The sequence below is a fragment of the Scaptodrosophila lebanonensis genome, unplaced genomic scaffold, assembly GCF_003285725.1.
Source record: "Scaptodrosophila lebanonensis strain 11010-0011.00,11010-0021.00 unplaced genomic scaffold, SlebRS2 tig00000001-arrow-pilon, whole genome shotgun sequence".
NCBI lineage: Eukaryota > Metazoa > Arthropoda > Insecta > Diptera > Drosophilidae > Scaptodrosophila > Scaptodrosophila lebanonensis.
This window is the reverse complement of record NW_022060529.1, coordinates 1614558-1642253: the sequence shown is the minus strand read 5'-3', so window position 1 is coordinate 1642253 and position 27696 is coordinate 1614558. Positions and strand designations below refer to the sequence as shown.

At 41.9% G+C, this 27696-nt stretch overlaps 4 protein-coding genes across 4 annotated transcripts in view; 1 reads left to right on the top strand and 3 right to left on the bottom strand.

The window, feature by feature from the left end:
* Positions 1-27696, top strand: part of LOC115634535 (mediator of RNA polymerase II transcription subunit 13) — a 94303-nt gene that overhangs the window by 27263 nt on the left and 39344 nt on the right. The window contains exon 2 of the mRNA XM_030532345.1: positions 210-1026. Within this exon, the coding sequence (XP_030388205.1) occupies positions 244-1026 (783 nt within the window). The 5' untranslated portion in view covers positions 210-243. The remainder of the gene's footprint in view (positions 1-209; positions 1027-27696) is intronic.
* Positions 15025-16075, bottom strand: LOC115634536. Its single transcript, XM_030532346.1, has one exon. It carries the CDS (start codon positions 16030-16032, stop codon positions 15160-15162), a length of 873 nt encoding a protein of 290 aa, XP_030388206.1. The 5' UTR covers positions 16033-16075; the 3' UTR covers positions 15025-15159.
* On the bottom strand, positions 20910-22237 carry LOC115634538. Its single transcript, XM_030532348.1, has one exon. It carries the CDS (start codon positions 21918-21920, stop codon positions 21099-21101), a length of 822 nt encoding a protein of 273 aa, XP_030388208.1. The 5' UTR covers positions 21921-22237; the 3' UTR covers positions 20910-21098.
* Positions 23822-24967, bottom strand: LOC115634539. The gene has a single exon (XM_030532349.1). The coding sequence runs from the start codon at positions 24760-24762 to the stop codon at positions 23944-23946; it is 819 nt and encodes a 272-aa protein (XP_030388209.1). The 5' UTR covers positions 24763-24967; the 3' UTR covers positions 23822-23943.

The following is a 27696-nucleotide window of genomic DNA, read 5'->3' as shown; positions in this document are numbered from 1 at the left end:
ATATGTATAAGAATATCCTAGGCTAATATTGTGTTGCATTTTTTTGGTCTATTGTGCGTGGTGTACAGTTGCCACCGGGCTACCTTAGTCAGTGACCGGTCTTAGGGTGTTGGGGCCGTGTGCTGTCGTTGTCTGCGAATGCAATGTTATTAAAATTAATGTGTCCTTTTTGCCCACATATACTAATTAGCCTTCGTATTGCCTTACAGGAAGTGAGTGAGAGCGCTGCTAAATTGCAAATGGATGCCTGCAACGCTGCTGTTGTCTTCGTTGCCCGCCCCCGTGCCGACTGACATGGCCGAGGGCTGCGAGGATTCTGCGGGCGCTGCTGAAACCACGTGCCACAAACGTCACACACACGATTCAACGGCGGCACAGTACAAGCTCGACAAGATGTTGGGCACGGTGTTGCCCTGTGAGGTGGCAACTCTGGCAGCACCAGCCAGCAGCGGAAGCACCAACAATAGCACCAACAGCAGCAGCAGCTCTGGGAGCATTGTCAAGCGAGAGTTTTGCGATGGCACCGTTTTGGGAAGCAGCGCCAGTCCTACACAGAATCATAATAACAACAACAACACAACTAGCAACAACAATAACAACAACAACAACAACAATACCAAAATGCCAACACTTGTTTGTGCGGCAAACAACAGCAACAACAACGGGAATGCTGGCAATGCTGCCAACTCCAGCTCCAGTTCATCATCTTCGTCATCATCATCCTGCTCGTCTACATCGTCCTCCAGCTCGGCCGTCAGCACGCTGACCAGCTGCACCACCGCGGCCATTGTGCCCTCAAATTGTTCCACAAATGCCAATAAATCGCCCGGTTCGCCATATTCGCAGAGTGCGGCGGCAGCTAGTCCGCTGAGAGAGACAAGTCCTAGCCACTCGCCATCGGCATTGGGGGCCACAGCTGGCACAATGCCGCATTCACCACCCTGCGCCGTAACTCCAGCATCGCCGACAACAACAACCACATCGTCATCGTCGCATGTGCTGGCGCTCAACATCAAGACAGAGTCGGTGAGTCGCAATCAGCAATTGATTATTATAAGCTGTTTTTTTATATTTTTGCATTTCATTTTGAGCAACTTTTTAGCAACTGTCTGTGTGTGAGTCATGGCTTTAATTAGCAGACAATTTCAAATGTACACCAGCCTTAATTAAACAACAAATTCACACGCAGCTAATCGCATTGAAATCTCAAAGCAGTCCAACAACATGTTGCCACAAAGTTGCAGGCAACATTTTTTCCAAAGTGGAGCAACAATCAAGGGCACTGGCCAAGTCGCCGGACTTGCCGTCAAAATCCAACAGTTTGATATAGCGCGCCAATAGCCCCCGCAGGCCATATCGTGCTCTAGACACTGCACAAAAACACAAAACAACAACAATGGCCATAGCAGCGCCAACAACGAGAGCAACATTAGCGAGCATGACCAAATATTTGTCCCAATTTTAATGACCATAGAAACTGTGCAGGCAACCACAAACAAAACAAACTGAAACTTTGTGCAATTGTCAGCAATAAATAAAAATTTCGCATGTCCTCTTTGGATAGTGCTGTTATTATTATTGTTGTTGTTGTTGTTGTTGGTGCTGCTGCCTGCCTGCCTCCAAGCGTTGCGCCGGCGCATAGTTGACCAGCGACTCAGCAACAATTGTTGCGGGCTTTTCAAGTTTATTTCTGTTTAATTTCGTGCTCATTGCTTGTGGGCTCGCACATAAAATATACAAGTTATTATTATTGAAAATGGGGCACTACTCTAAGATCTCGAATTCTGGATATACATATACTTATAGTGAAAAGATTTCCTTAAATACGCAGCTGCTCCGATGTTTGCATTTCAATTAGCTTAATCAACAGAACAGACTTTGTATCTAGACTTACGAAACGAATACAGAGTTTTGTGCTCTACTTGCAGGCAGGCTATTATTTACTTAAACCGTTCTATTTTATGGAACGCAATACTTTACTAAGTAATACTTTTTAATTGATCGCCACATAAAACTTTACACTACTTCTTGGGACTACTCTTAATTCATTTGTATTTTATATTATTTTTTGTTGTATTTCTTTCTGACAAAGAACTGTCAGGACATGGAAACATACACATAAACTATGAAAAACGAAAATTATAAAATTACAAAAGTTCTTCATAAAAAATTAGAGTTTTAAAGTACAGTCCCGTTTTAAATTTATATTAAGATAGTTATAATATTTTATTCTAAGCTTTGGATATGCAATGCATTTGACAGAGCTCTCAGGATCTAACAGATGACTAAATTGATTGAAAAGAACCCAGAACGAAGTGTGCAAAGCGTAGTTAGTGGCATAGCGAGTTAAACTTAATGATGTACAAGATCTTGTAGGTCTTTGATCGATAGTTAATTTATATATACCAAGAACACCTAATAAAATTCTATGATTAGTAAGTGATGGAAGATCTAATAGTTGTAGCCTGTGAGAAAACGGTGGTAAAGAGTCGGTTCTACTCCAACCAAGACCACGAAAAGCAAATTGTTTTTGAACAGCTTCAATGCGATCTTTATGTGTACAAACTTATAATTTTATTAGGGTTTTTGAATTCTTTTGCTCAACGTTTAATAATCATAAATATCATATTTATTTACCCAGATTTCCTATTCACTTTTTATCTATGACGATCTTTAATGTTGGGTTTTGTAAAGTAATATGATCACATTTTATAAACTAATTGCTCAAATAAATACATTTGAGCAAGTAGTATATATGAATCTCTTATGCGAATTTTTTAACAGCTAGTTGTATCTTGATGTTTTGCTGACAAAATCAGCTTACGTGGCACGCACGCACATTAAATATACGTAGTACTTACCGGCGCCACCCGTAGTTGTCTAGAAACCTCAAAGCAGTTTGTAATGCTCAGGTCTACAAAATGTTGTAAAAGGCAATTAATAAAAGTAAAACAAAAATAATGCAATAAAAAGTGCATAAAATTTATGTGCCTGCAGTCAAATGAGTAATCGCGCTTGGGCCAACAGCGACAACAACAACATGTGGAACAACAGCAACGACAACAATAATAACAACAGCCAGCACTTATTGAAAAGTTAAAGAAAAAAGAAATATATGTAGTATATATATGAAAAAACCGCAATAATAAGCACAAAATAATCAGCACACACACTCAGAGTTGGCCACAAAAAATAATGAATAAAAAAATGTTCGCCGGGGCAAACAAGAAAATCCAGGTGCAATAAAAATCATAACGAAAAGCCAAATGCACAATGCAATGCGCAAGAGCTGGCGAGAGGAAAGTAGTGGGGGCATGGGGGTTAAGAAAATATATTACAGCTAATTATGAACAAAGCTATGGTGGGTTAAGGGGGGCGCACAAACAACTGGCCGGTTAGCTACGCAATTTGACGGTTTCGGTCTTTATTGCTGTTGTTGTTGTTGTTGTTGGTTTTGAGGCCAAGGCGCTGCTGCGCATGTGTAGCAGGCGGCAACTCATGGTACCCGCTGAGACAGAGTGTCTGAGTCATAATTGTGCGCCTCTAATGAGCCAAAGCGCAGGCTTGGCCCACAGGCTCTGTTCTGAGTTGGTGAAAGTACAGCCAGCCATGTACTCGTACTCGTACTCTAATTTAAGTCGCTAATTATAAGTTGAGCTGTCGCACGACGTTGTGCGCTCGGCGGGCAACACGCTGCGCATGCGTAATGAGCCTCTTGGCAGTTGCAGGCCAGGCTCAAGCCTGGGCTTCAATTTCTGCAAGTTCTACATACGGGCCAAATGGTACGTGCGTGCGAAGCGGATTTACTTTGCTTGTGGGTGTGCGTGTACATGTGTGTGTGTGCATGTGTGTGTGTGTATATGTGAGGTTGTCTTCTGGTGTACTCTGCGCATGCCTCACGCCACCATTGTCGTGGTCGTAGCCATCATCATCATCATCATCATTGTCATCATTATTGCCAGCGTCATAACCGGTTTTGCATTTACTTTAAATGTTGCAAATATTTAAGCGGGATTATCCACACATACACGCACACAAACACACACACACACACACGCGTATGAGTAGAGGGGCCTGCTGCAGTGTGTTGCATGTAAATTGTTCGTAATTAGTTAAAAGTCTTGGCGCGTATGTGGCAAAGAGGAGCACACAATAATTGCTTATTATAAAAAGTTTTTTTTGCACAAATTTTTATGACAGCTAAATAGCGCGAAAATTGACTGCAAATGAGATAGGCTAGCTGCCTTGAGGTGAACGGAAAGGCTTCAAAAATGTATATGATATATTATTAAAATTTATTTAAGCATGAGAGGAAAATGATTACAGGGATCGTTACTGTCGATTAGATTTGCAATACTAGTAAGAGTTAAATGAAATAATAATAATGTATGTGCAACTAATCCTTTTAGTACTTTTATTTTTACAAAATTTCAGTTGAAAACGGGTCTAAAGACTTTTTATTCTTCCTGAAGAAATGTAAATTAGCAAAGGCTGAAATCGCATGTACACACAAATATTTTAGCTTTGCCTAAATTATCTGCATTGCACTGAATTTAAAGAATCTTGGATTATTTTATTCATTATTTTATTTTGCCTGACTTCATGTACTCCTTAGTAGAACGGTATTGGTTTAGAGCCGAAGTTAATTACCCAGCTCATCACTGAGTCCCCTCAACTTCAAGTGTCTTCTCTGCCTTTGCTTCAACTGTTTTTGTCACGCTTTCACCCCAAGACACTTTGGCAGCAGCTCAAGACCCGCCAACCCCACCAACTGCCCCAATAAAACAAGCCGGCCCGTCAAGTGGCTAAGCGCTTGTCGAAGCCAGAAGGCAAGACCCGAATTCCATGCAGACATATTTGTTGCTGTTTATATTTTTTAATATTAATTTAAAATTAATTACAAATAAATTACCGAGCAATTTGTGTCTTGTGTCGGCTTGAATGCTGTTGTTGTTATTGTGGCTTTTGGCTTTCTGCTGTTGTTGTTGTTGTTGTTGTTGCGTTTGTTGTTACCGTTTTTATTGTTGCGACGTCAGCTGCATGCAACTTGCAATTGGCCATGCATTTAATTAAAATTTAATTATAAAGCAGGTTACACGTACTGTCAATAATCATCAGCCGCATTATACTAAGTTGCAGTTTTGTGTATAGGATCGCAAGTTGATTTTGACGTTCAGCTCATTTTTCACGTTCAGTGTGTCCGTCCGCCCCTCCAGTCTTGCAACATTATGTGCATCACGCCACTTGCATTAATTTCATTCAATTTACGCAAAAACTGCGAACGAACGAACGGCAATTTGCCATCGTCTTAATTATGGTGGCATTAAAATTGGCTACAATGTTGTTACTGTTGTCCACATTTTTGCTTAAATTAAACGGGGTTGTGGTTGTTGTTGTTGTTGTAGTTGTAGTACATAGCTGTTACTGCTGTTTCTGCTGTCTTTCTGCCACAATGTTGATATCATAAATTGAAATGAATGGAATATTGCGTGCTAATAACTGCCTAAGTGCTCATATTGATAGGAAAAAAGGCAAACAGATCTCTATGGCCATTAGCTACATGCTCTTTAGAATCATTACCATCATTACAAATCAGTTGTACGATTTATATATGCATGAAAAATATATTTATATCCAAAAGAACAAGTATGTATATGTTTATAATGGAGCAAAGGTACGGAAATTAGCTAAATTCTAAGGCTATTAATCACAAGGCAGTAATAAACTAATTTGTTCCTCGACGGATGTATAATGCGGGCTCAGATATCGCAGACTTAGTGATTAATGCGATTAATAAAATGACTTTAGAGATCGTCTTACGTAGGAATGCGAAATACTACGGCAATTCTTAAATAAGGATATCCCTAAGAAGGGGTTGATGTGTGGGCGAATTATCATCTTGTAGCGCTTCCGTTGAGAATGTTTTCTTTTTTTTTATTATATAAGGCTTTGAAGATTCCTGTGAATAATCATTAATTTTCAGTCTACGTTTGAAGGCAAAGTTAGTTGAAAGGCACTATTGGTCTGTAAAGGCTATGGACACCATAAAGATGTGCACTTTTATCTCTCCAACTTTAATATTCACATACGCGTACAGAGAACAAGAAGCTATAATAAAGAACTGTGGAGTTTAAAAAACCCATCAGATCAAGCGGTTTTCAAAATGATCAAAGTATTCCTAAAAGGATAATTTATATAAATTAGACTAAAGTTATTACATGGGACACCTCAACAATTTATTACCACATGACTTTTGATATGCATTCTTATAAAAAGGTCTGTTTAGGTAGCAGCAGATTATCAGAGTCTAAGCCTGATGCCTTGGATAATAAAAACAATATTTAAATACTCTGGCTTCGAATGGCATTCGTGCCCGCACTAATGCCAAGCCAAATCTTTGGCCTTTGCACATTCACATGGCAGTCAGCCCAGCTGTGTATTTTAAGGAGCAGCAGCAGGGATAGCCCGATTCCAAAACACTTGCGTATCGCCTAATTGAGTTTACACGCAGCTGGCTCCAGACGTAAAAATACTAATCGTTAAGCTGAGCTTTTAGCGCCCGCTTTGGTTTAATTCTGGTGCTGACCGGTCTAATAATTAGCGAAACGCGATTTGGGCTAAACTTAAAATGGTCCGATTGCTTTTGGCGCTTTAACTGCCCTGCTCCCGGCTTGCGTATACTTAATAAAACAAAAAGCGGCCGCTTAGGAAAACTAATGCAATCGAAAATAGCAATAATAAAACAGAGCGCACAAAAGGCGGTGAAAAACATGCAAAGAGAACAGAACAACAAAAATATGCCCAATGGCTATAAGTATAGTAAGTCGGGCCCAGTGGTCGGGCCTGCAATGAGCGCGCGCACATTAAAATAAATTTAATATAGCGAGCCGACATCGGTCGCTTGGTCGAATGGTCGTTTAGTTGCTTGGTTGGTTGGCTGGTTGGTTGGTTTGTCAGGGAACTTGGCCGGTCAGCTCGGTTCGTCGGTTTGACTGGAGTTGCGCAGACGCAGTCGCAGTCTTAGTCGCAGTTGCAGCCACATTTTGAGCCTGAACTTGGCGGGCCGCTCATAATTTGCAAAAGCCGGCTGCGAGACACTGAGATACTGTGGTACACTCAATTAAATGATCGCTTGTATGAGTGCACGTATATATGTATGCATCTGTGTTTGCCGTTTGCAATAGTTAAAGCCAAAAATAGCATTTAAACTCATTAATTTAACGCGTGATTATGACCATGTTTGTACTCGTTGCTGTTGGTCCCCTCTTTCGACTGCTGCCCTCTCGTTTCGTTCCCCGATTCAGTCGCTTATACGTGTATGAATAACATTGCCAAAAGGCATGATATTTGTTGCTATTGTTGGTGTTTATTTTGCGCTTCTTTTGCTGCAGCTTGTCGGCTCCGAACTTTTTTCGTATGTGGCATTAATGCATTTATGCAACGGCACTGCTACAGTTGGCCACCTCTTTTGTTACACTGCAATTAGCTTAAATGCTGTAGAGCGAGATTTTAATTGAAGGATGTACATCCTACATATGTATAGTGTATTTAAAATTATTATTTTCAGATATCTATTGATTCTATCCATAAACAAAGCTGACGCCCAACTGGATAAAAACAAAACAATTAAAAAGCTTATAGAAATTACTCCTCTTCTAAATTTTTTAAGTAAAACGATGGTCCTTTAAAAGCAAAATTCATTGAGTACGAGTCAATTTTTATAAAATATAGAAATCCATTTAACCGAAAAAAAAAAAGAAATAATGCAAAGGTATTGAGTTACATTATTATCGTATATTGATATTGCTATAAGAATGCAGACAGAGATTGAGGTTTAAGTATTGATCACCCGACGATGCTATATAGTGATAGCAATATTACAGCCGTACCATCCACCATCTGATTTTTAAGCTGCTCGTTCAATTATAAAAGCTGACTGGCAAATTGTAGAATATATTTATTTGTCCAGGCCATTCATTACGGAAACTGCTCGTGAATTCTGTTTTGTTTGACACAGAAATAAATAAACTGATATTTTGGAACCCTTTTAGCTATGCATTTCTTCGAGTGTCCTCCATTTGCGTCACAAATGAAATGCACATTCGCCAGGCAAAAGGCCAAGGCAAACGAAGAAAGACAAAATCCGCAAACATAAAAAAGAGATGCAACAATTGCGATAATTTTTCTATTTGTTAGCATTGCGTTGGCCCCTAACAGAAAAGTGGCCATGAACAAACGGAGCGGGTTTTCACTCAGGCATTAATATTTTTTATGTGATTATTGGGTGGAGAGGTACAATCGCTTGCTTGTTTATTTAAGTAAGCCATGCCACGTCGAGCTCTCAGTAGGAAGGCAGCCAACGTACTCGATAATTGCAATAAAAGAGCATTCCACGGCAATATCGCCGAAGGCGCTAATTCGTTTATTATGAGCGGATGAGGCTGGCAGAGTACCTCGCGTACTAAATTTAAAGAAAATTCATAATTTTTCAGTCAACTGGGTGTGGCTAATGGGGCCTTGGCCATGGAACAATGGCATCGGAGCACGTCCGCTGGTATTTTCTTGCAATTAAATGAGCAAAGGTTGATGTGAGTTCGAAAAGCATATACTTGGCAGTATCATTGAACTGACAAAGCTACCCAAAAATTATATTGAATAAATTTAACTTAACTTAAGCCGACGAGAATCCTGAAGAAGACTCCTTAAAATAATATATTTTAAGCAATCGATTAAATAAGTATTCTATTGTATATAGACTTAAAGCAACTGATGGTCACAAAGATGCTGAGGGGTACTGCTAGCAACTCGAATATTGAAATTCTGCAGCGGAACCAATCAAAATCATTGAGATCCATAGTGAATGCCCCTTTTTACATTTAAAATGTATGCTTCCACGAAGATCTAAGGATTCCTTTTGTGACAAAATAAATAAATAAATTCCGTTAAACAAAATATTGGTAGACTTTTACGACCACGAATAGAATTCAACATAACATAGAAAAAAGGTAGAACATAATATTAGGTTGCACTGGAAACTTTCTATTCTTGTAAGTTTTAATTAAAGCTAACTAAATTTGTATATTGTCTTAAGACATAAAATAAAATAAAATGAAAAATAATTTTACACATTTTGCGGCTATTTTACAAGCAGGCTTGTAAAGTTTTGGTGTAGAATTCTTATTGTTTCTAAATGAGAATTATTTCCTAGTCTAACCGTACGCTTAAACATTTTATTTTAAAGAGCCAAAATAACGTTTAGCGGCTGTCCTAACATGTTTGTGTTCTGACTAATTAAGGCAGTGTTTGGCACCAAATTAATTACAAAAACGAGCTACCTTCTGCCCACTAACTGCTGCATGGCTACAACAACACTACAACAACACCTTTATATTAGTTACGAAAACCTGATGAAGCGCTTGGCTCTTGGAATCGGCTGTTGGGGCTATCCTTGTTGCTGCCGTTGGCGCCACCAAAAACTTATTTGAGAAATTATTGCAGTCAACTGTCGCTTACTGGACAGCTGCTGGGCATGTGAGTGTGTGTGTGTGTGCGTTTGGACATAGTTCATCGTAGCACGTCAATTGTTTTATTGCTACAACATTTTGTGGCATTTACCTCCCAATAGTGTTGTAAACGGCGAGCGATTTTTTGGTTCACTACACATGCCGCGACCTCCTCATCATACAAGTATATATATATATATATGTGTGTGTGTGTGCTTGTGTACGTGTGTGCGTTGTGGATAGCATATGCAAATATTCAGGAAAATACTATATATTTACTAACAACTATTTTACCTTAACGACATGTGTCGCTCAACATTTCACCTTCACCATCACCAACAACAGCAGCAGAAACAGCAACTCAATTGTGAGTGGTCCTTCAGTCAAAGTTTGGTTTGGTGTCAGCTGTGGTTCTCATAATTTATTGAAGCGCATAAATTTCACTTAATTGGCATTGGCAATAAAAATAATATACAAAAAAACAAAGCACAAACAAAGCAACAACAATGATAGTTACTAAATATTGAACGTCTTCTAAACACACACACACACACACTCATGGACAACAGACAGCTGCATATTAGTTGTTGTAATTAGCAAAACACTAATTACATGGTGCCCAGCGCGGTTCAGGTTGCCCCAAGCACATGGTCTCCTTTTCTTTTAGATGTTGTGGGTACTCGCATATCAATTAGAGGGAGCATTGCAGTTGCTTTGTTGTTGCTAGCACAGCTAACAGAATATACTGGTAATTAAATATTGTTCCGGTTGAAACGTACTCGTTCTTGTTGAAAATTTGGTGATGGGAATACAAACAAGACTAAAAGCCAATAAATATACTCGTAAGAATGTTTTTAAAACTATAATTTTTGATTTTGAAAAATATTGCTGCTGAATCAAATATCAAATATTGCATTAAGACTGTTCTCATTAATATGCAGATCATGCACCTGCTTCCTCGTCGAATAGTTCCAAGTTATTAGAAAGCTTACACTCATAAAAAAACACACGTACATTCAAATGTTTATACGTACATTTAAATATTTTTACCACAGAGTGTTTTTGTAAATATAATTTAGTTTAATTTCGAGCTAAATATTATAATATTAAATTTAAATTGTGACGATATATAATCAGAAGTGATGACGTGAGCGAAAGTTTTATTCACGCCAAAGGTTTCTTTTTATATGTTTCAACTTTTTTGTCTGTCTGTCTGTCAATATTAGTATAAATAATATATTATTAAATTTATTACCTTATTTATATTTGATTTAAATACGAAATATTAGAACATAGAATTGAATATGAAAATATTCAATTTTACTATGCTTTTTTTTGAGTGTAGGTATAGTTTTACAATATTCAAGACAAATGAAATATTTGGTATGTCTGATTTAATAATAGTGCATTACATTCTGTGCAACCAATACTAAGTATAGGAAAATCGAAAGCTATTCCATTTGGGGGATGTTAATTAAATCGATTTAAACCTAAATAATGCACTCGATAAATGTCCTAACTATATGCACAGTGCAGTTAGGACTTGCGCCTGCGTTTTTCTTTTGCTCTTAGGAAAATGTTTATAGTGGGGTCGCTTTTACGTCAACGTCAGCCTCGGCGTTTGGCCATATTTCAAAGCTGGCTAAATACATGTTTAATTATGATTTCACGTTAATAATTATGACCTAACCGCACACCGAGCGCGACTGGAAAATGTGCAATGTTGGTTGGCCAACCTGGCGTCCAATTTGGCCATTCTGGAAGCTTGGGTTGTTATTTTTCCTGTTGTTGTTGCTTGGTGCCGGCTAATAGCCTGCAATACCCAGCGGAGTTTAAATTAATAATTACCACACAAAAGTGGCGAGCGAGGCGACTTTCAGGCGAACGTTCATGTTTGCATGCGGCCGTAAGTTTTGTTGTGAAAATAATTAATGCACTTAATGTGTAATTATTTCAATTAAATGATATTTTCGCTGCCGCCTGCTCGCCAGCAAGCCTGTCCGCCTTGCAGTTCATTAAAGAAGTCCTGTTCTATTTAATTGGCGCTGTTGGCGCTTTTGTTTTGTTGTTTTCTTCTCTTTTTCATTTTTAGTGGGCAAGCAATTAAGGTCACTCTAATTGGCAATGCACTGCCTAGTGGCTATCGATATGTGTCCCGTTTTCAACCCTCAAATCTGGATATGCAAAGCGTCGTGCACGAACGACGAAACGTCGAACCGGTTGGCAAACCAACAATTTGATTCGCTTAATTAAAAATGTCATTTGACTGACAATTTAATAAATGTAATGCAGCTTCAGTTCTAGACACTCTTATCAAAGCCTATAAATTAGCAAGCCTAAGTCCATCGGCATTCGATGTATAAGTGTCTGCAGCATGTTGCCAAGTCATTGTTGATTGATACTTGTTCATATAGCGTGCTAGGCGCGAATGAGAATAGCTTTGATGCTGAGAAACATTTGCGGCCTGGCAACATGTTGCCAGAAACATTAATTGCAACTTCTTGTTTAGCGAGCGACAAACCGACCGACCGGCTGCAATTATAGTGCGATTAGAAAGTTTCTCTTGCTGTTTATATTTCGTGTGTATGCACATATGTATATACATACAAGTATATGTGTATATTAAGTGCCGCCTAATATTTCGTTTAGCATGTATGCAGCTTATGAAAATGACGCATCGTCCGTCGTACAACTAGGTTAATGGCATATTTATTTATTACGGCCATTTGTGCAGTTTCTGATAGGCATCCAACGTTGAGCGAACAGTCGCATGCTTTCAGTTCTCCCTACTGGTAGCCGACATTTCTAATCTCTCTCCCTCTCTCTCCATCTTTTTCTCACCGATGTGTACAACCTTAACAGGCGCACAGCAAAGACAAGGAAATCTTTTGAAGAGGGCCTCGCCTTTGTCCCTTTAGAAATATGTGTGCATATAACTAAGGGTGTATTAGTACATGGTACTATGTACAAAATTCATGAGTATATACAACATTTCTTTGCTGGCTGAGACAATGTTGTTGCAGCTATTGTTGTAGGGATTTGCGGCCAAGACTATGAGCGAAGTACTTTGTTGACTGACTTCATATGTGAAGCTCAAGGGAATAATTGAACTTCATGTTCGTTCAATTATTGCTTTTGCTCAATAATCAACAGCATAATTCATTCTGCAAAATATGATTAAATGGATTTTAAATTTCAATTTTTATTTTTTCAAATATTTGAGTTGAGTTTGAAAAATCATATATTTATTTATTACTAGCGTACTAGCGAAAAATGTTAGCTTTAGGACGCCTTCCGTTCTCAACATGGATTTATCGGATTTGCATGCATAATTGTATTTTATAGATTCTGGATTGTTTTGTTGTTGGTCCGCTGTACACTGAATTGATTATTTTCATATTGAAAAACAAACAAAAAAATGGAAGTACAATCGAAAAAATTAATTAATGCAGTAATTTATAAGTTAAGCCAAAATTGTTAAAAAAAATTACGAAAATCGAAAAAAAATCGTCACGGGACTGTTTTAAATTTTGCCACATAATTTGATGAAAATGAACCGAGCGGCTTCGGAGTCTATAGGGAACACACATACATACTTCCATTTTTATATAGATTTACTGGTATATATTTTTATTAATATATTTAACTTATTTGAACATTAAGTCTAATGATTCCTTAATCCATATTCATATTTTTAAACAATATTTAATATCATACTTTGTACTTTCTATGAAACAATTACATGTTATAAGTGATGTATGAAATTGTTTCAGCCATAGCGCTATTGCGGTTTTAAATCTACATCCGGATATTTAAACATGTGGGTGTGTTATTTCCACAAACTTAACCCCTTTCCTGGCAACAATCACGCAGCCCATCTTCTCAATGCTTGCTCTTTCACTGTCCTCCATTTTCATTTATGTAGTAGTTCAGCCCTTTTTCAGCTTGCCACATACTCTAGCAGTGGCACGAACAAACATCAGTCGCTGCCACATTGAATTGGATTATGTTGTGATGCCCGGCAGCTACTTTAGATTTGATTTTCACACATTTTTTTGCCCGCCCGCTCGCCCCTTTCGCTCCCTCGGTTGCTTGCTTGCCTGCCTGCCCGCTTGTTCGTTTGCTCGTCGAGTATTTTTCATATTTTAATTTAAATTAGAGAGCAACACCCACACCCACACCCCCAACCCAATACCAGACGTTACAGACACTGTTGTAACTCATTCTGTGCAATCTGGTGTGCGCTGTGCGCGCTTAACGCGCTGATGTATGCTAATGAGCCACATTGTGCTCGAGCGATGCTAACTAAGGGCCATTGGCCGTTGGACAAGGATGAGGATGTGGATGTGCATGTAGTTGTAGATGTGGGGAGGGCTGAGTGTGTTGTGTTGGGGTAGAGGACATGCAACGTCCATAAATATGCATAATGCAATTAACAACTAAATGTAATTGCAAAAAATGTAAGCAGTGTCTCTCAGCTTATAGTCGGAGTCGGAGTTGGAGTCAGAGCTGATGCTACGGCTTGCCACCACCCGCACCATCGCACAGGCACTGGGATTGCCATCGCCATCACCATCGCCAGCGCATCACTGTCAACTGGCGCCAGCTACATGACATGACGTCTTTTGCTTTTGCCTTTGCATATGCATGTTGCCCGACTTTCGACTAGTAACCTGTTCCTGTTTGTGTCGTCGTCGTCGTCGGCGTCGTCGTCGCTTAGTTCGCACATTTTAATTAGGCTATTAAACAATTGCAGAACTCTAAAGACGCATGTTAGTTGAATGCGCCCGAACGCGTCCCGCACCCCACCGATCGACGACCGCTCCAAGCAAACTTGTTTCGTTCGACCACTTGGGCGCGCTTCAGTTCCGCCTCTGCCTGTGCCTCTGCCTGTGCCTCTGCCTCTGCCTGTGCCTGCGCCTGTCCATACGAATGTGTGCCAAATTTCGCATAAACTGCGACTGCCAGCAATTCCAAACGAAACCCAAAACCGAAAACGTTGCGTGCCTGCAACATCGACGGCAACTGTCGAGCGAGCTCTGAGCTCTGTGCTTTTTGAGCCTTTTGCGATTTCGACTGCGTCTTGGGTCTTGGGTCTTGGCTTTTAGTTTTCGTTGCTAGCTTGCTGGCTTGCTGGCGCTTTTTGGCTTGTTTGCATTTCTACGTCTATGGTATGTCGCATTTGGCTTTGGCCCGGCTGCGTAATAAAATGCATTTTAATTTGGCTAAATGTTCAATTAAATTTAAACATGCAGCAATTGCTGTTCGCCATTCGTTTGCTGTCGCCAACGTGAAGCGAGTGGCGAGTGAAACGCTAACTGTGTCAGCTGGCAAAACGACAACAGCACCTACGTCCCTCAAAAATCCTCGAACCCCTAGAAAGCCCTGCCATCATGGAAATGCATAAATAAAAAAATAACAATGACAATAAGTCCATCACGAAAAATAAATCCAAAATAAATGATCGAATATAATTTTTACCCAGAGAATGCAAAGGAAATGTTCAAAGTATGTTTTCAAATGCTGTTTAGAGACAAGAACTTTGGAATTCAAATTTTATTGAATATACACAACTGCACGGATTAATGTCATCAGATAAATGCCATTATAGCTAATCCGAAATTTATAATTTTGCTTTCCAAAATTCAAATCGAATTTAGCAACGCTTCGCCGATTTTTTCGTGCTCGGGCATGGACCTCGCAATTTATATTTCTTCACATATTGGCCATATTCCAGAACCTGGCAGTCAGCTATCTTGGACCGACAGAAACATTCGATCGGTGGGGTTGGCAGATCAGCCAATTCTGGTTTCTTGCATTCGGAATAGCTGGGAAGCGGTGCGCATAGTTTGCGGCAGCACGATTTACGACGAGTACGACCGCACTTGGGTGGACGGCGCCCAGAACGGCATCCCTGCATAAGGGCCAGCTGTGGACACTTATCATTCTGACCTTTGCGCGCGCATGCCGTACTGGGGGCACAGCCACTGGCCTCACGACGACTCCGTACACGTCGTTCCGCCTTAATCGCCTCCAGCTTTTCATAGCAGCAAGTCTTGCGCTTACGAACCAAAAATTCTGGACATTCGACCCAAGTCATCTGGTATTGACGCTGCTTGCACGATGGATGATAGTACATTTCGTCGAACCGCGGTAGGGGCGCCTTGCATCCGGGCTCGCAGCATTGGATCAAGGTTGGGTGATGCTGGAAAGGATATGGCTCGGGCAAGTTCGGCGGGGGCTCCCACATCGAGACGAACTTCGTTCCTTCGCAGTCAGGTTTTGGTTGGCAATATACTCTCGTCTCGCATTTAAATTCCTTGTCTTTGGCCTTGGCCCCCCTACCCTTCGATTCCGATTTCTTAACCGCATCCCTTTTTCCAGCGCTGCTTCCACTAGCCGGCGTTGCCTTTGCAGCGCCACAACCTTTGGGCTTATCGGAGCGCGAGCTACCGCCACAAGAAGAGTGACGTAGTTGCGGCGCCTTCGAATTGGTACCCAATATTTTCGCCAAGACTATGCGAAACATAATGGTAAATTTTGTTAAATCGAAACTAAAATTTTGTCCGGGGTGTATGTGTGTGTATAAGTTTAGAATAAGGCCTAAAACTGAATGGCACTCCAGTAGCCTTAAGTGCAATGCCTACTATACGATATAAACACGATTTTCTGGCTTATCGAATATCGGTTTTTATTGCTATTATCTGTACTATTATTCGATTTAACGCCCCGATATCCGCCTATTCAGTCTCTTTCGTTTTTTCCGGCTTCGCCATGGTAATCTTGGCCGTAATGTTTATGTCCCCATCGTCGAGTTTGCGCAATGCTTGCAACAAAGCGCAGCGCAATAATTTTCTAGAGTCGGGTGCACTCAGCTGTTTCTGTTGCATGGAGACCCTATCAGGAGATTTGGTCGTGGACATGGGTCTTTGGGAAGGCTGCATAGAATTGATGGGCACATTGACCACCGGAAATGCCTTGTAAGGCACAACTGGATGTTGCTTGCTCTCGTTGTAGTCCTCATAGAGCAACGTCTTGTCATCGCTTTCATTTGGCGCGGATTTGAAGTCATCTTCTGGCTTTTCCATACAAACTATGGATTGTTGCATAACATCAGCTGAAGCGTCTTCCGCTTCAGTGTTTTCGACGCAACTAAATACGTTGTCGGCCTCCGTATCTTCCATGTACTGGATAAGTTCGTTTTCTTCTTCATTTCCCATCGCAATGTTTGGAGTCAGGGCGGAATTTAGTTCATCGGCGAAATGTGAACTCATAAACTCATGGTATTCTTCAGATTCCGATTCGTCACCATCGTAGCTTGCTTCAATCGCATCCCTATCTCTAAAATATCTCTGAATTCTTTCCAGAAGTTGTTGTCCACCAATATCCAAGTCATTGGGATCATAATCACCGGCGTCGTCACTCGACATTGATATAATATAGTCGTTCACGAGTGTTTCATCAAAGTTTAAGAAATTCTTTCTTACGGGTGGTTCCACCACATCAAGATTAGTTCCCAGTAAGTTGATTTCATCGCGGTCTGTAGATTTTTCCGTTCTACCTTTGATAACCCTATCTGATTCATCAGAAGAGATACCCATTGCGGACACTACTTTCTCGGAATTGAATATTATTAGGTTTGGCTTGCCTTCTTCTGCACTCTTTCCAAGCATTTTTGGGTTGGTGACCTTATCCAATAAGTCCATTTCCGGACTTTTCTCCCACATTGTATCATCTGATAAATAATTGTAGGGCATGCGCTTTTCATCAGCTTCCGACTTGGCAGTTGACTTGATGGCGTCTGGGTTAGCCGGCGGCTTGACACCATCAGTAGCGCAACGAATTGAACTCCGCCAAATAGATGGCTTCGCAACAAAGCGATGGATGACTCGCAGGCAACTGTTGACCGACGTCAAGCGCGACATTTCGATATATACCGGGGCGCTTACTGTAAATTTTGAATAACTATTTAAAAGAGGCTTGTACCTGGCAAATCCAAATATAAAACTGATACTACTGCCATTATTTGGGCCTGACATGTTCAATTAGGTACTTGCAAAGGGATCTGAGATATGCATGTGATTCAAAATGTATTTATTTATTTACTAACGTACAGCCAGATCGAATAATATATTCTCTGTATCCATACGCTTTCAAAAGCTTGTTGTTGTTGGTTGTTCTCCAATCTCACTGCTTGATGAACAGAGACGTTCCCTTCTTATCTGTACATACGAGTACATATATGATCAGCATGACGTTGGTGTGGTCCATCAGTTCGTCCGTGGGTTCGATTAAACCATAACTGAGACCTATTGAACTATAACAGCTAGGGACTTGTCTTGTAATCTTGTAATCTAGTACATTTCTTAAATAAAGATTAACCAACCATAGCCAATGAATTTCTTTTTGTCTCGCCATAATCTTAAGTTTTATAGAAATTGGTAACATATTTCAAAGGACAGATTGCTAGCACTTGGCATATTGTAGTTGATATGCTGTTTGTATTTTTTATTCCCTGTACCCGTAGGGTAAAAAGGGTATATTAGGTTTGTGCAAAGTATGTAACATGCAGAAGGAAGCATCTCCGACCCCATAAAGTATATATATTCTGAATAAGCATGACGAGAGAAATCGATCTAGACATGTCCGTCCGTCTGTCCGTCTGGATGAACGCGAGGATCTCAGAAACTATAAAAGCTAGAATAACCAAAGTTGGCATCCAGATTCTCCTAGGTCCGAGAAAGGACGAGTTTATTTTATTTTTTGGAATTCCCCCCCCCCCCCCCCCCGCCCCCCCTTCCCACGCTACAGAATTTCGTCAATAGCGTCCACATTTCAAATGCTACCTAAACCAAACTTTGCAGACATAATTTGGGCGCATATAACTCAGTGACGGAAGTTTACCTGGGTACAGGGTATTACACTGTCGGGCTTGCTCGACTGTAGCGTTCTCTCTTGTTAAAGAATCGATCGAAAGAAATTTAAGTTCCGTTTTATTAATTTCCGTTCTTTTATATATAATCTAAAAATATATGACACGATGATATGGTGCAAACTATGACAGCAGTTCTTTCAAAATATCTCAATGCAAAACTATTGCCATAGTCTGCCCGTTCATGCAGCCAGATCGCTGCTCAGCCCCTACTTGCTCCAATAATTCTTTTGGCACGGATGCAGTTTTAAGCCCATTTTCTTCATATGTGAACCATATCGAAGGGCAAAGCAGGCACTCTTTTCTGCTAGGCAGCGACATTCTGGAGGTCGTTCGTGCAGCTCCGCCAAGTCCTCCTTGAGGCACTCCGAGTAACTGGGGAAGGGGCATCTTTTTTTAACGCAGCACGCTTTGCGCCGGATCCTATGACACTTGGGTGGCACGCGAGCACTTCGACAACAAGGCATTTGCACGCGTGGACAGGGGTCGTCCTTGGGTGATTGGCACACTGCAGAAGGATCTCGGAAGTCGCAAGCTGTCTGTGGAAACAGTTCGGGACAACGGCGTTCCACTTCGGGTGGTACAGCATCGCACCAACAGCAAACGCGCTTCGGCACCATGCGTGGACAACATTCCCACCAAGTCCGCTGATACCGTCGGCATTTATTTGACGGTCTATAGTAGAGCTCATCGAACCGCGTTATATCACACTTCGGACAGCACTCGGGTGGGTAGCTTAGCAAGCTATCGACTGGAGCCTCGTCCCGTATGCGGAGCGGCTCTTCCCACATACTAACCCATGGTGGCGGCTTACTTTTGCAGGGCGGGTCCTCCGGTCGCGTATCAATGCAACAGGGATATCGCGGCGATTGCGGAGCATCCGTCTTGCATGGATCCTTGCGGGGCCTACAGGTGTCCGTTGATTCTTTCCACACGGTCATCGCTGTGTGGAAAGTATTACGGGGCGATGACAATGAAGGAGTGGCTTGTGCGGTCTTGCCACATGTATTGAGTGACCCCAGAAGGCTGCACACTTGATGGCGACAATAAAGTCTCCTAGCAGTAAGCATACCGAGCAGCATTAGAAATTTTGAAGGTAAAATTTTGTTGGAATGAATTATGAATTTGCAAAAAATATTTCAAAACAGAGGCCTAAATAAATGTGTGTGTGTGCATGCTGAGTTAAATGAAGGCAGAGGTGTCTCAGCTTACATAGAAAAGCCAAGTCTGTGAATCTACAGTTTCTCCCTACAAATAATACGGTCTAGCCATATCAGTAATATTGTTAAAACGTATACTATAAATAGTATGTTTTGGTAGCTAGAGAGATGAACACAAAGAAACATTTATTGAGAAACAATACTGGGAATGTGGTATGTGATGCGGCATGTCCTCGGCTGTCAGTCTGCGAGTGGAAGTTCCTACAGTTTGACAGTCGAATTCATGCCCAAATGGTCTGGCCACATGCTTGACAACAATACCATTGTTAGGGGACTCAAAAAATCGTCTAATAGCAATCACGGTAGAATTTTAAACGATCAATGTTAATTTGCTGCTCTCTAAAACTCCGGCAGAAGTCCTTGTCGTCGCCGCCGCACGTGCTCCTCGGCTGCATGGCATTAGCTCCCGCGAAGGCATAGCGTGCCAGAACGGGAACTTTCTGCACTGGATGTGAATACATTTTCTCCTGCTGCTTGATAACGGATGGTGGTATTGGCTTCGGCACTTCCGTATTCCTCGGAGCTTTCTGCAGAGCTGCCCCAGAAGTTGGCAAAGTGTGGAAACGCTGTTGCTGTACCTTTGGCAGCGCAGCCAGCTTAGCTTGGGTCAGCAGTTGCGACGGCCTCTCTAGGCGTCGAAGCCAATTACTTACTTGGCTCTGCTGGCCCTGACTCTGCAACTGCGCCTGCCCCTGGCACTGCAACGGGTTGGCGGCATCAGTTTTGGGACCAACCGCTGGCACGCTCTGCCCATAGATGTCAGACATGCGTTTAGGCTTTTCCAGCGTAGGCCGATGTAGTTGATAGCGATACATGGGTTGTTGCCACACCGAGGCGTATTTGCGTACTGAAGGCGCTACCGATGAGGCACGCTTCGTAGCCTCCATAACTAGAAGGCGTCGTCCACTACCGGCATTGCGACGAGTGAAGATCGCCTGCGTCCTAGAATAATGAGCTATGAACTTGGTTAGGCGCTCTGCGCAAATGGTAGCTAAAATAGAGGCTCCCGCCATAATTTCAAATATGTGGCAGTGATGAGTAGTTCGTAGTGTCGGATTAGCTAATTCGAACAAAAATGTTTGGATTGTGCGGAAATTTACGTACGATTTGGAAGCCTATTGCTTTTTTTGATTTATGTATACGTGTCGAAATGTTCGTAATTTATATTTTGTATGTCTTTTCTGGCAAAAGAAACAAAGCAACTGTGCTTGGTCCCCATCTCAGTCACCCAGGGAACACGAAAGCTTTCAAATATAGTATGTAGTATAGTATTATAAATGATTAGATTTATTTGTTTGCTATCCACAATTTATTTGAAAGTTTGGCAACGAATGCGATTTAGGGCTAACAACGTCTGGTTTCTGGGTCGTGCAGCCCTCAAACGTTGCGAGTTCTAGACCGCTGCCGCAGCTAACAAATTTGGACACACGATCCCTAGACATGCTATATACCTCGTATTGCTTGCCGATGTTGTTCTCTGAACACTTCGCACTGAAACCGATAACGATGACATGTGCACTCTTTGTCTTGCAACGGTCTCTGCCATCTTTTGTTCGTCTCTGAGTAAGCTGGAAATGGAGCTTTTAGCTTCGAGCATTGCGTGATTCTCCGTTTAGGTTTGCAGGATGGTGGACAGCGGCCTAGGTCGCAGCATCGTGCTAGGATGCGTTGACAGACGCTATCCTTGCGTTGCCAGTTGCAGATGTGCTTCAGGCGCTCCTTATCCTGTTCACAAGCTGTGCTTGGGCAGCCGCTTTCCCAGCGGTAGATCACCTCGGGCGGCCTAATAGCGTCTAGGCAGCAAACCTTGCGCAGTCTTGTATGGACCGCTGGACACTCATTCCAAGTGCGTTGAAAACTCCTGCATTTGTCCGATGTCTTATAATATAAGTCGTCGAAGCGGGGCAATAATTCTGGGCAGTGGGGTTGCGTGTTTGGGCGACACGGTGGCTCCCACATAGACCTAAACGGGACGTATGGTTTTTTGCGCTTCTTCCTTTTGTGTGGCTTGCAGTAGCAGGGATTAGCCTGAAATACTCGCGCCACACAACACTTCTTCTCCAGCTGTTGCATTTCACTGAGGTATCTGTTATCGGGTACTTCACGCATCAGGACACTTCGCGCCATTTCGCACGAGTCCTCGACGTGGTGGCAGAACGGATTTTTTGGCATACAGGGTACATCGGGAAAGCGTGAAATGCAACTGATGTAACGGCAGAAGTTAAACAAACGTGGACTGGGCAGACATCGCTGTAGTGCAGCCATTGCTTTTCTGTTGCATATCTTTCCTTCCCCAGATAATTTGGACGAAAGTTATTGGGCCGAAATTTCTAAAATGTACATTTTTGTTGTTTTCTTTTTTTCGAAATTTTGTAATGATGCCCTGAAAACAAATGCCAGTTTCTGTTATATGCTTCCAAACCGATTATGCTTGCAGGGCATCACTGAGGGCTGAGTGCAGCATGGTAGTTTTCCGCGTGAACGTTGAAACTGCATCCATATATCGCACATGCTCGGAACGACCTTGCACTGACATTCGGTGGGGCAGATGCCGCGAACAGATTTCTGGCACTCCGAGAAGCTTGGAAAGGGCGCCAACGGCTTTTTGCAGGAACTAGGCCGCTTAACCCGATGGCAGCTCGGTGGTCGCCGTGCTGGCCTGCACCGTGAGTCGGTCAGAAACTGCTTGCACAGAAGCTGCATTTGAAATAAATGCTTCTCTCTCGCAGTCAGCGGGGGCCCAGGTGGAGTCCTTTTGCGTCGCTTTGAAAGTAGAGAATGCTCTGGATCTGGGCAGCAGCTGTCTTGCGGACGCAACCAAATTTGGGGACACTCGGGCCAGGTGCGCTGATATCGACGACACTTGTCTGATGGCTTATATATTGTGTCTATACGCACCGGACAAGTTTCGTCATTGCAGCAGTAATTGCGCTGATAAATTTCCCGGATATGGTGTTGATAGTCATCGCCCGGAGTTTTCGGTCGCTGGTAGCAGGGATTGAACGACGGCCCTGGCTGACAAATGCTCTTATTTGCCAAGCACTGCGTCATAGTTTTATCTCGCATTTTGCAGCACCCTCCTGTGGCGTCGTATGTGCCCCAATGGTAGTTGCATTGCAATGATCTGAACGCCACGGTTGCTGACTTGCTTAGGGAGGGCAAGCTTTTTTTAAAGTTCCACGAGAGGACCATTTGCTTGTGGCTTAAAGATGAGTTCCAAAAGGAAAAGGGCAGAACACAAATTGAGTAAAAAATTTGGATAGGTTTTCAATTAAAATGGATATCGAACTGTCAGGCTCGATAGTTATGGCAGAGGGCATTATTAAAATGATGTTATCTCAATTGCTTATCATGATCCACTGCATGAACCTTCTTTGGACCCAGTTTTATTGTGAAGATGTTATATTTTCAGCTTCCATTTCAAACACTTCCCTCTGCTTTATGCTTCAAATATGTATATCCTTATCATTAATACATTTTTCATAAACTCAAATATTTGACAACTAAAGCAGAAGGAATAAAGAAGAATTGTAATGTCCCGTCTTATTAAGTAGGTTGCGGAAAAATTTTTTGTTTTTCTTTGACCGTAAAATAAATAAATGATGATCCCATGGATCAGACGAATATAGAGACATCTCTATATGGAACGGAATAAAATCATTTTTGTATATTCTAATAACCACATACACAGCTTAATAAATCTACCGATGGTGATATATTTAGATATGAGACATCGTCCATCTAGAACACCACTCTCTAGTTGGACGATGTCTCATATCTGAACGCTGAAAAGGCCTTAACCTTAACTTAAAAGGATAAGACTTTATATCTATCAAAAAAGTGGGAGATTAAGCTTTTATCAAAAATGATCGGTGGATAATTGCGCTGAAGTTATGGAAGTTTGCGGACGCTTCTAAAAGAATACCTGCTTTACTTCCTACTCAATAGACTAAACAATTCAATCCTTTCACATGGAGTCTGCCACGCTTCATTCTGCTTACTAAGCGATGTCAGGGCGGGGATTCCATTATATTTTGTCTAAGATGACTCTGCAATATCTCATCACTAATGTGTACATGCGTATTCCTAGTAATGTGTTCGAGAACATTATCTATTGGAAGATTTGTAATTGCATATATCATCGCATTTCATACCAAACACCACTATTTGATTTTTATTTGTATATTTTATTTGTACTAGTCTATACTAGTTCGACTGGTACGATACTTGCTGCAGCCCCTTGAAAGCATGCCCAAGAGTTGGCTGGCGCGAGCTCGTGCTAGTCGGTCTAGGACTTTTTGTTGCGGAAGTATTCCCAAACGCTGCACATGGATGGCTTCTGAAGGCAGTTGCACTCTGTTGGAGGTGCATCTGGAAGCGGATCCATGAGACACTCGGAGAAACTTGGGTATTTGGTGAGGCGTTTGCGGCAGTCTTTCGGTGCTCTACCGTCGCCACGACGGCATTTGCCAGGAATACGTGCGGCACCGCAGCCGGGCGAAGTTTGTCTCGGGCATTTCTTGTCCTTGGAGAAATCTGTGCAGTGAGCCAGCGCCAACTTCGGAGCACCCAATGTGCAGGTGCCTACATCACAGCTACCCTTCTTTGGTGTCTTGCGCTTACGACGTTCCATACTTGGGGGCTTGAAGACACACTTGGCCCTCATCTTACGACGCTTCAGCACGCACTCAACCCACGTGCGCTGGTATTTTCGATTCAGCTTGTCTCCAGGTCTATATTTGGTCAAGTCAGAACGAGGAACTTCCGTGGCACAATCGTCCTCTATACATTCTTTTCTGGTATCGAGCCATGCACTGAGGTTGAATTCGGGGTCGGTGCGGCATTTGTATTCAGTGCGGCGGAGAGCTTGCCAGCATGGTTCCGGTACCTTCGACGTGTCGGGCTTCTCCCTTTTCTTCAGACCCTTCTTCAGTGTAGGGAGAACGTAGGCCTCCACACACTCTTCGCAGGACTCCGTACCGTAAAGTGTGTCCAATAGACGGTGCTGTTGCACAGCACATGGACATCGTCTACCAAATAGATTTAGCCGGGACAGTTGCAAGATCGACTGGGAAACTTTGCAAACGCTTTTGCCTGAAACCAACATATTGCAAGTCGAAACTGAATTTAAATTTGGATATTCGAATGAAAAAAATTTAGAAGCCAATCAAATTTGTTTACTAGAAATTTAGAAACCGAATCGGAGCGGCGACTGACTGCTCACGAATTTAGAAAGAAACTGATTTTATTTCATGCTGTAGGGCTGGGGCTTGACTTAAAAGCAGTGCGTGCTGTATCGTATTTCCAGTTGAACTGAATTCCAGGCGATCTGAAATAGGTCAGATGCCACAAAACGAATGAGTTATAATTCAAAGCAAGCTGATTTGTTGAGTTTTTATATATGTATTTATTTTTTTCAGTCCCCAATTGTATTTACATATGTATTATAAATCCCCAATACTGCAAATAATAATAAACAAATGGACAAGCACAATGGTAGCAGAATAAAGAAAATTTCTTAAGTATTCCTTGAAAAAGTTATTCAACCGATTTCAAATAATTACCTTATTGATTCTTATTTCCACATTACCTCTGCTTTTAATATTTAGGCTAATAGGGTAGGCCGGCTTGAATGACATATGAGAGGAATGGTATTGTATTGAGCGTTGGAGAACCTGGACACCAAGTTTGGTTATTCTACCTCTTATACTTTCCGAAATACTTGCGTTCCTACAGACAAACGGACAGACAGGCGGGCATGGCTACATCGACTCGTCTTGTCATGTTGATAAAGAGTATGCAAGAAGAATATAGCCTGTGGGGTCTTGTTTACCCTTTAGGAACAAGGACTAAAGTTTAAAACTGCTTAAAATGGAATGATCTTTCTCTGTAACTTTCGTATTCTTTTCAAACATATACACAATATAAAGCATTATATATGTTTTATGGCAGAGCTGTAGATGTAAAACCTCTCGATATATGTATAGTATTGTTTCCATAAACAACATTGACTTTCAACAAGCCTCAAAATTAAAAGGTCATCAACTTTTTAGTTTGAAGTTAATTTATTCACAAAGTTAAAAAGAAATTTTCACTAGCAGTTGTTTCCACAATCATCTTAAGGTTGTTCAAATCCTGCAGCCTTTACGACTGCATTGGAAGCACTCGGTCCTTCTTTGAGCCTCTCGGAGCTGTTCCTCTGCTCTTCGTTTCGCCTGCTGCAACCGCTTGGGGAGCGCCTGCGTGCTCTCCGAAAATATTCTGGTAGAAGAGCTCGCTGGATTTTCGGTAGTATTTTGTTTAGAGACCCTTTGCGATCGCTCATAATCAGGCATATAGTAGAGGTCGTCGTAGCGCAATTTGAGCTCGGGGACTGGTAGTCTCCGGGTCTCGCGCACTGGCAAATTGAAACGGTGGTACTGTGGCTGCGGCTCTTCGGGCTGAGTGCCTAGCTCGTATGGTGGTTCCTCTGATAGGTCCACTATCGGATCTGTCCAAGTGCGTTGACAGGTTCGCTCGCAAATCTTGCTCGGTCGATAATGTTCGTCATCAAATCGGGTCTCGGGTTTACACTGCTGGCGATGTCGCTCCATTGCACACTTTCGCAAGATCCAGCAGCCGTTCCTCACAAGGTAGTCCGAGGTCGCGCAAAGCTGCAGTTGACGAACTACCATCATTTTGTGAGCAGAACCCTTTTTGGGGCCGAAAAGTAACGAAGCAAGATTGGCGACTACCCGCCCACTTTTTTCCGATAGCGAATTCATTTTTATACTAAAATTTTGAAAATTTCCTAAATTTTGAACCGAAAGGGTGGAGAGTTAAAACTAAACTGAAAACATGAAGAAATTTTAATGTAGATACATCACTGAAAAACCGAACTGCATTTCAAGGTTTACTGGGTTTCATATTTATTTATTAATTGGAAACTGAATTATAAACAAGCAAAAATGAATTATGAAATTGTTCAGACCCCAAAGGAGATATATGGATAACAAAAGACATATGTACATCAATCTTCTTAAGTGAAACAAGAATGTTTAGTGAAAGAAACTTGGAATGCTCACAGCATTGATAGGAAGCCTATATTCCCCAAAAAGTCAGTTGTTTTTTACTTTTTCGAAGCCCTTGTAGTTTTCCGAAAATAACGTTGAGACCCGTTTTTTCTTTAAGCATAGCAACATTCTTTACTCCCCTAGTTTTTTTTGGAACATGTCTGTTTGAATCATACTTTGAGAGCCATTCACGGGGTAATGTGCTTGGGGTCCGAATGTGTGGCCAAAGTACGCCAAGCACATTAGCTGCTGTACAACTATTGCAGCTCATCCTCGAAGCCTGATTCCATCATAGTGGCGGCCCACTGTTCGCCATAGAGCCAATCGCTCGCACGTAATGCAAGCGGCCCGCCGCCGCCCAGGTAGCCGGCTAGCTGCATTTGCATCAACTCCAACCTGGACAGCGGCGAGTTCCAGTGCTCCTCAACTTTGGGTATTTCAGCCCTGGGAGGAGTTCGTACAAGACATTGGCAGCCTGCCGAGCGATCGGTAGACCGTTGCAGTTGTGTCGTCATCTGCGCTTTGTTGTAGTGTTGTCGCGTGTGCAGGAACTGCTGATCCTTGTTGCAATAGACCGGCCTGCCACAACGAAACCTGAGCGCAAATGCCGTTTTAAGCATGTTCATTGGAGAGCGGGCTGGTTTAATTTAGTCAAGGCAATGAAGAAGAATCCAAAAAAATAAAAGCAGTTGTATTACAAATCGGCTAAAATAATTCTTTCTAATTTCATCATTCTTTAATTTTTTTTTCAATTTTTAGGGTGAAATTTTGACAAGTAGAAATGAAGCCTACTTTTGATTTAGCACTCATTTGTCGGTGTTCCAACAATCGCACTCGTTGTCTGGCTTTGGCGGCGGCTTGTCTTTCTTGCACTCAGAGAAGCTGGGGAAGGGTGTCGGCTGCTTGCGGCATTTCTTCTTCGATGGACTGCGCTTACAACTCGGCGGGTTGCGCCCGGACTGACAACCGCCCTTCACCTTGGTACATTT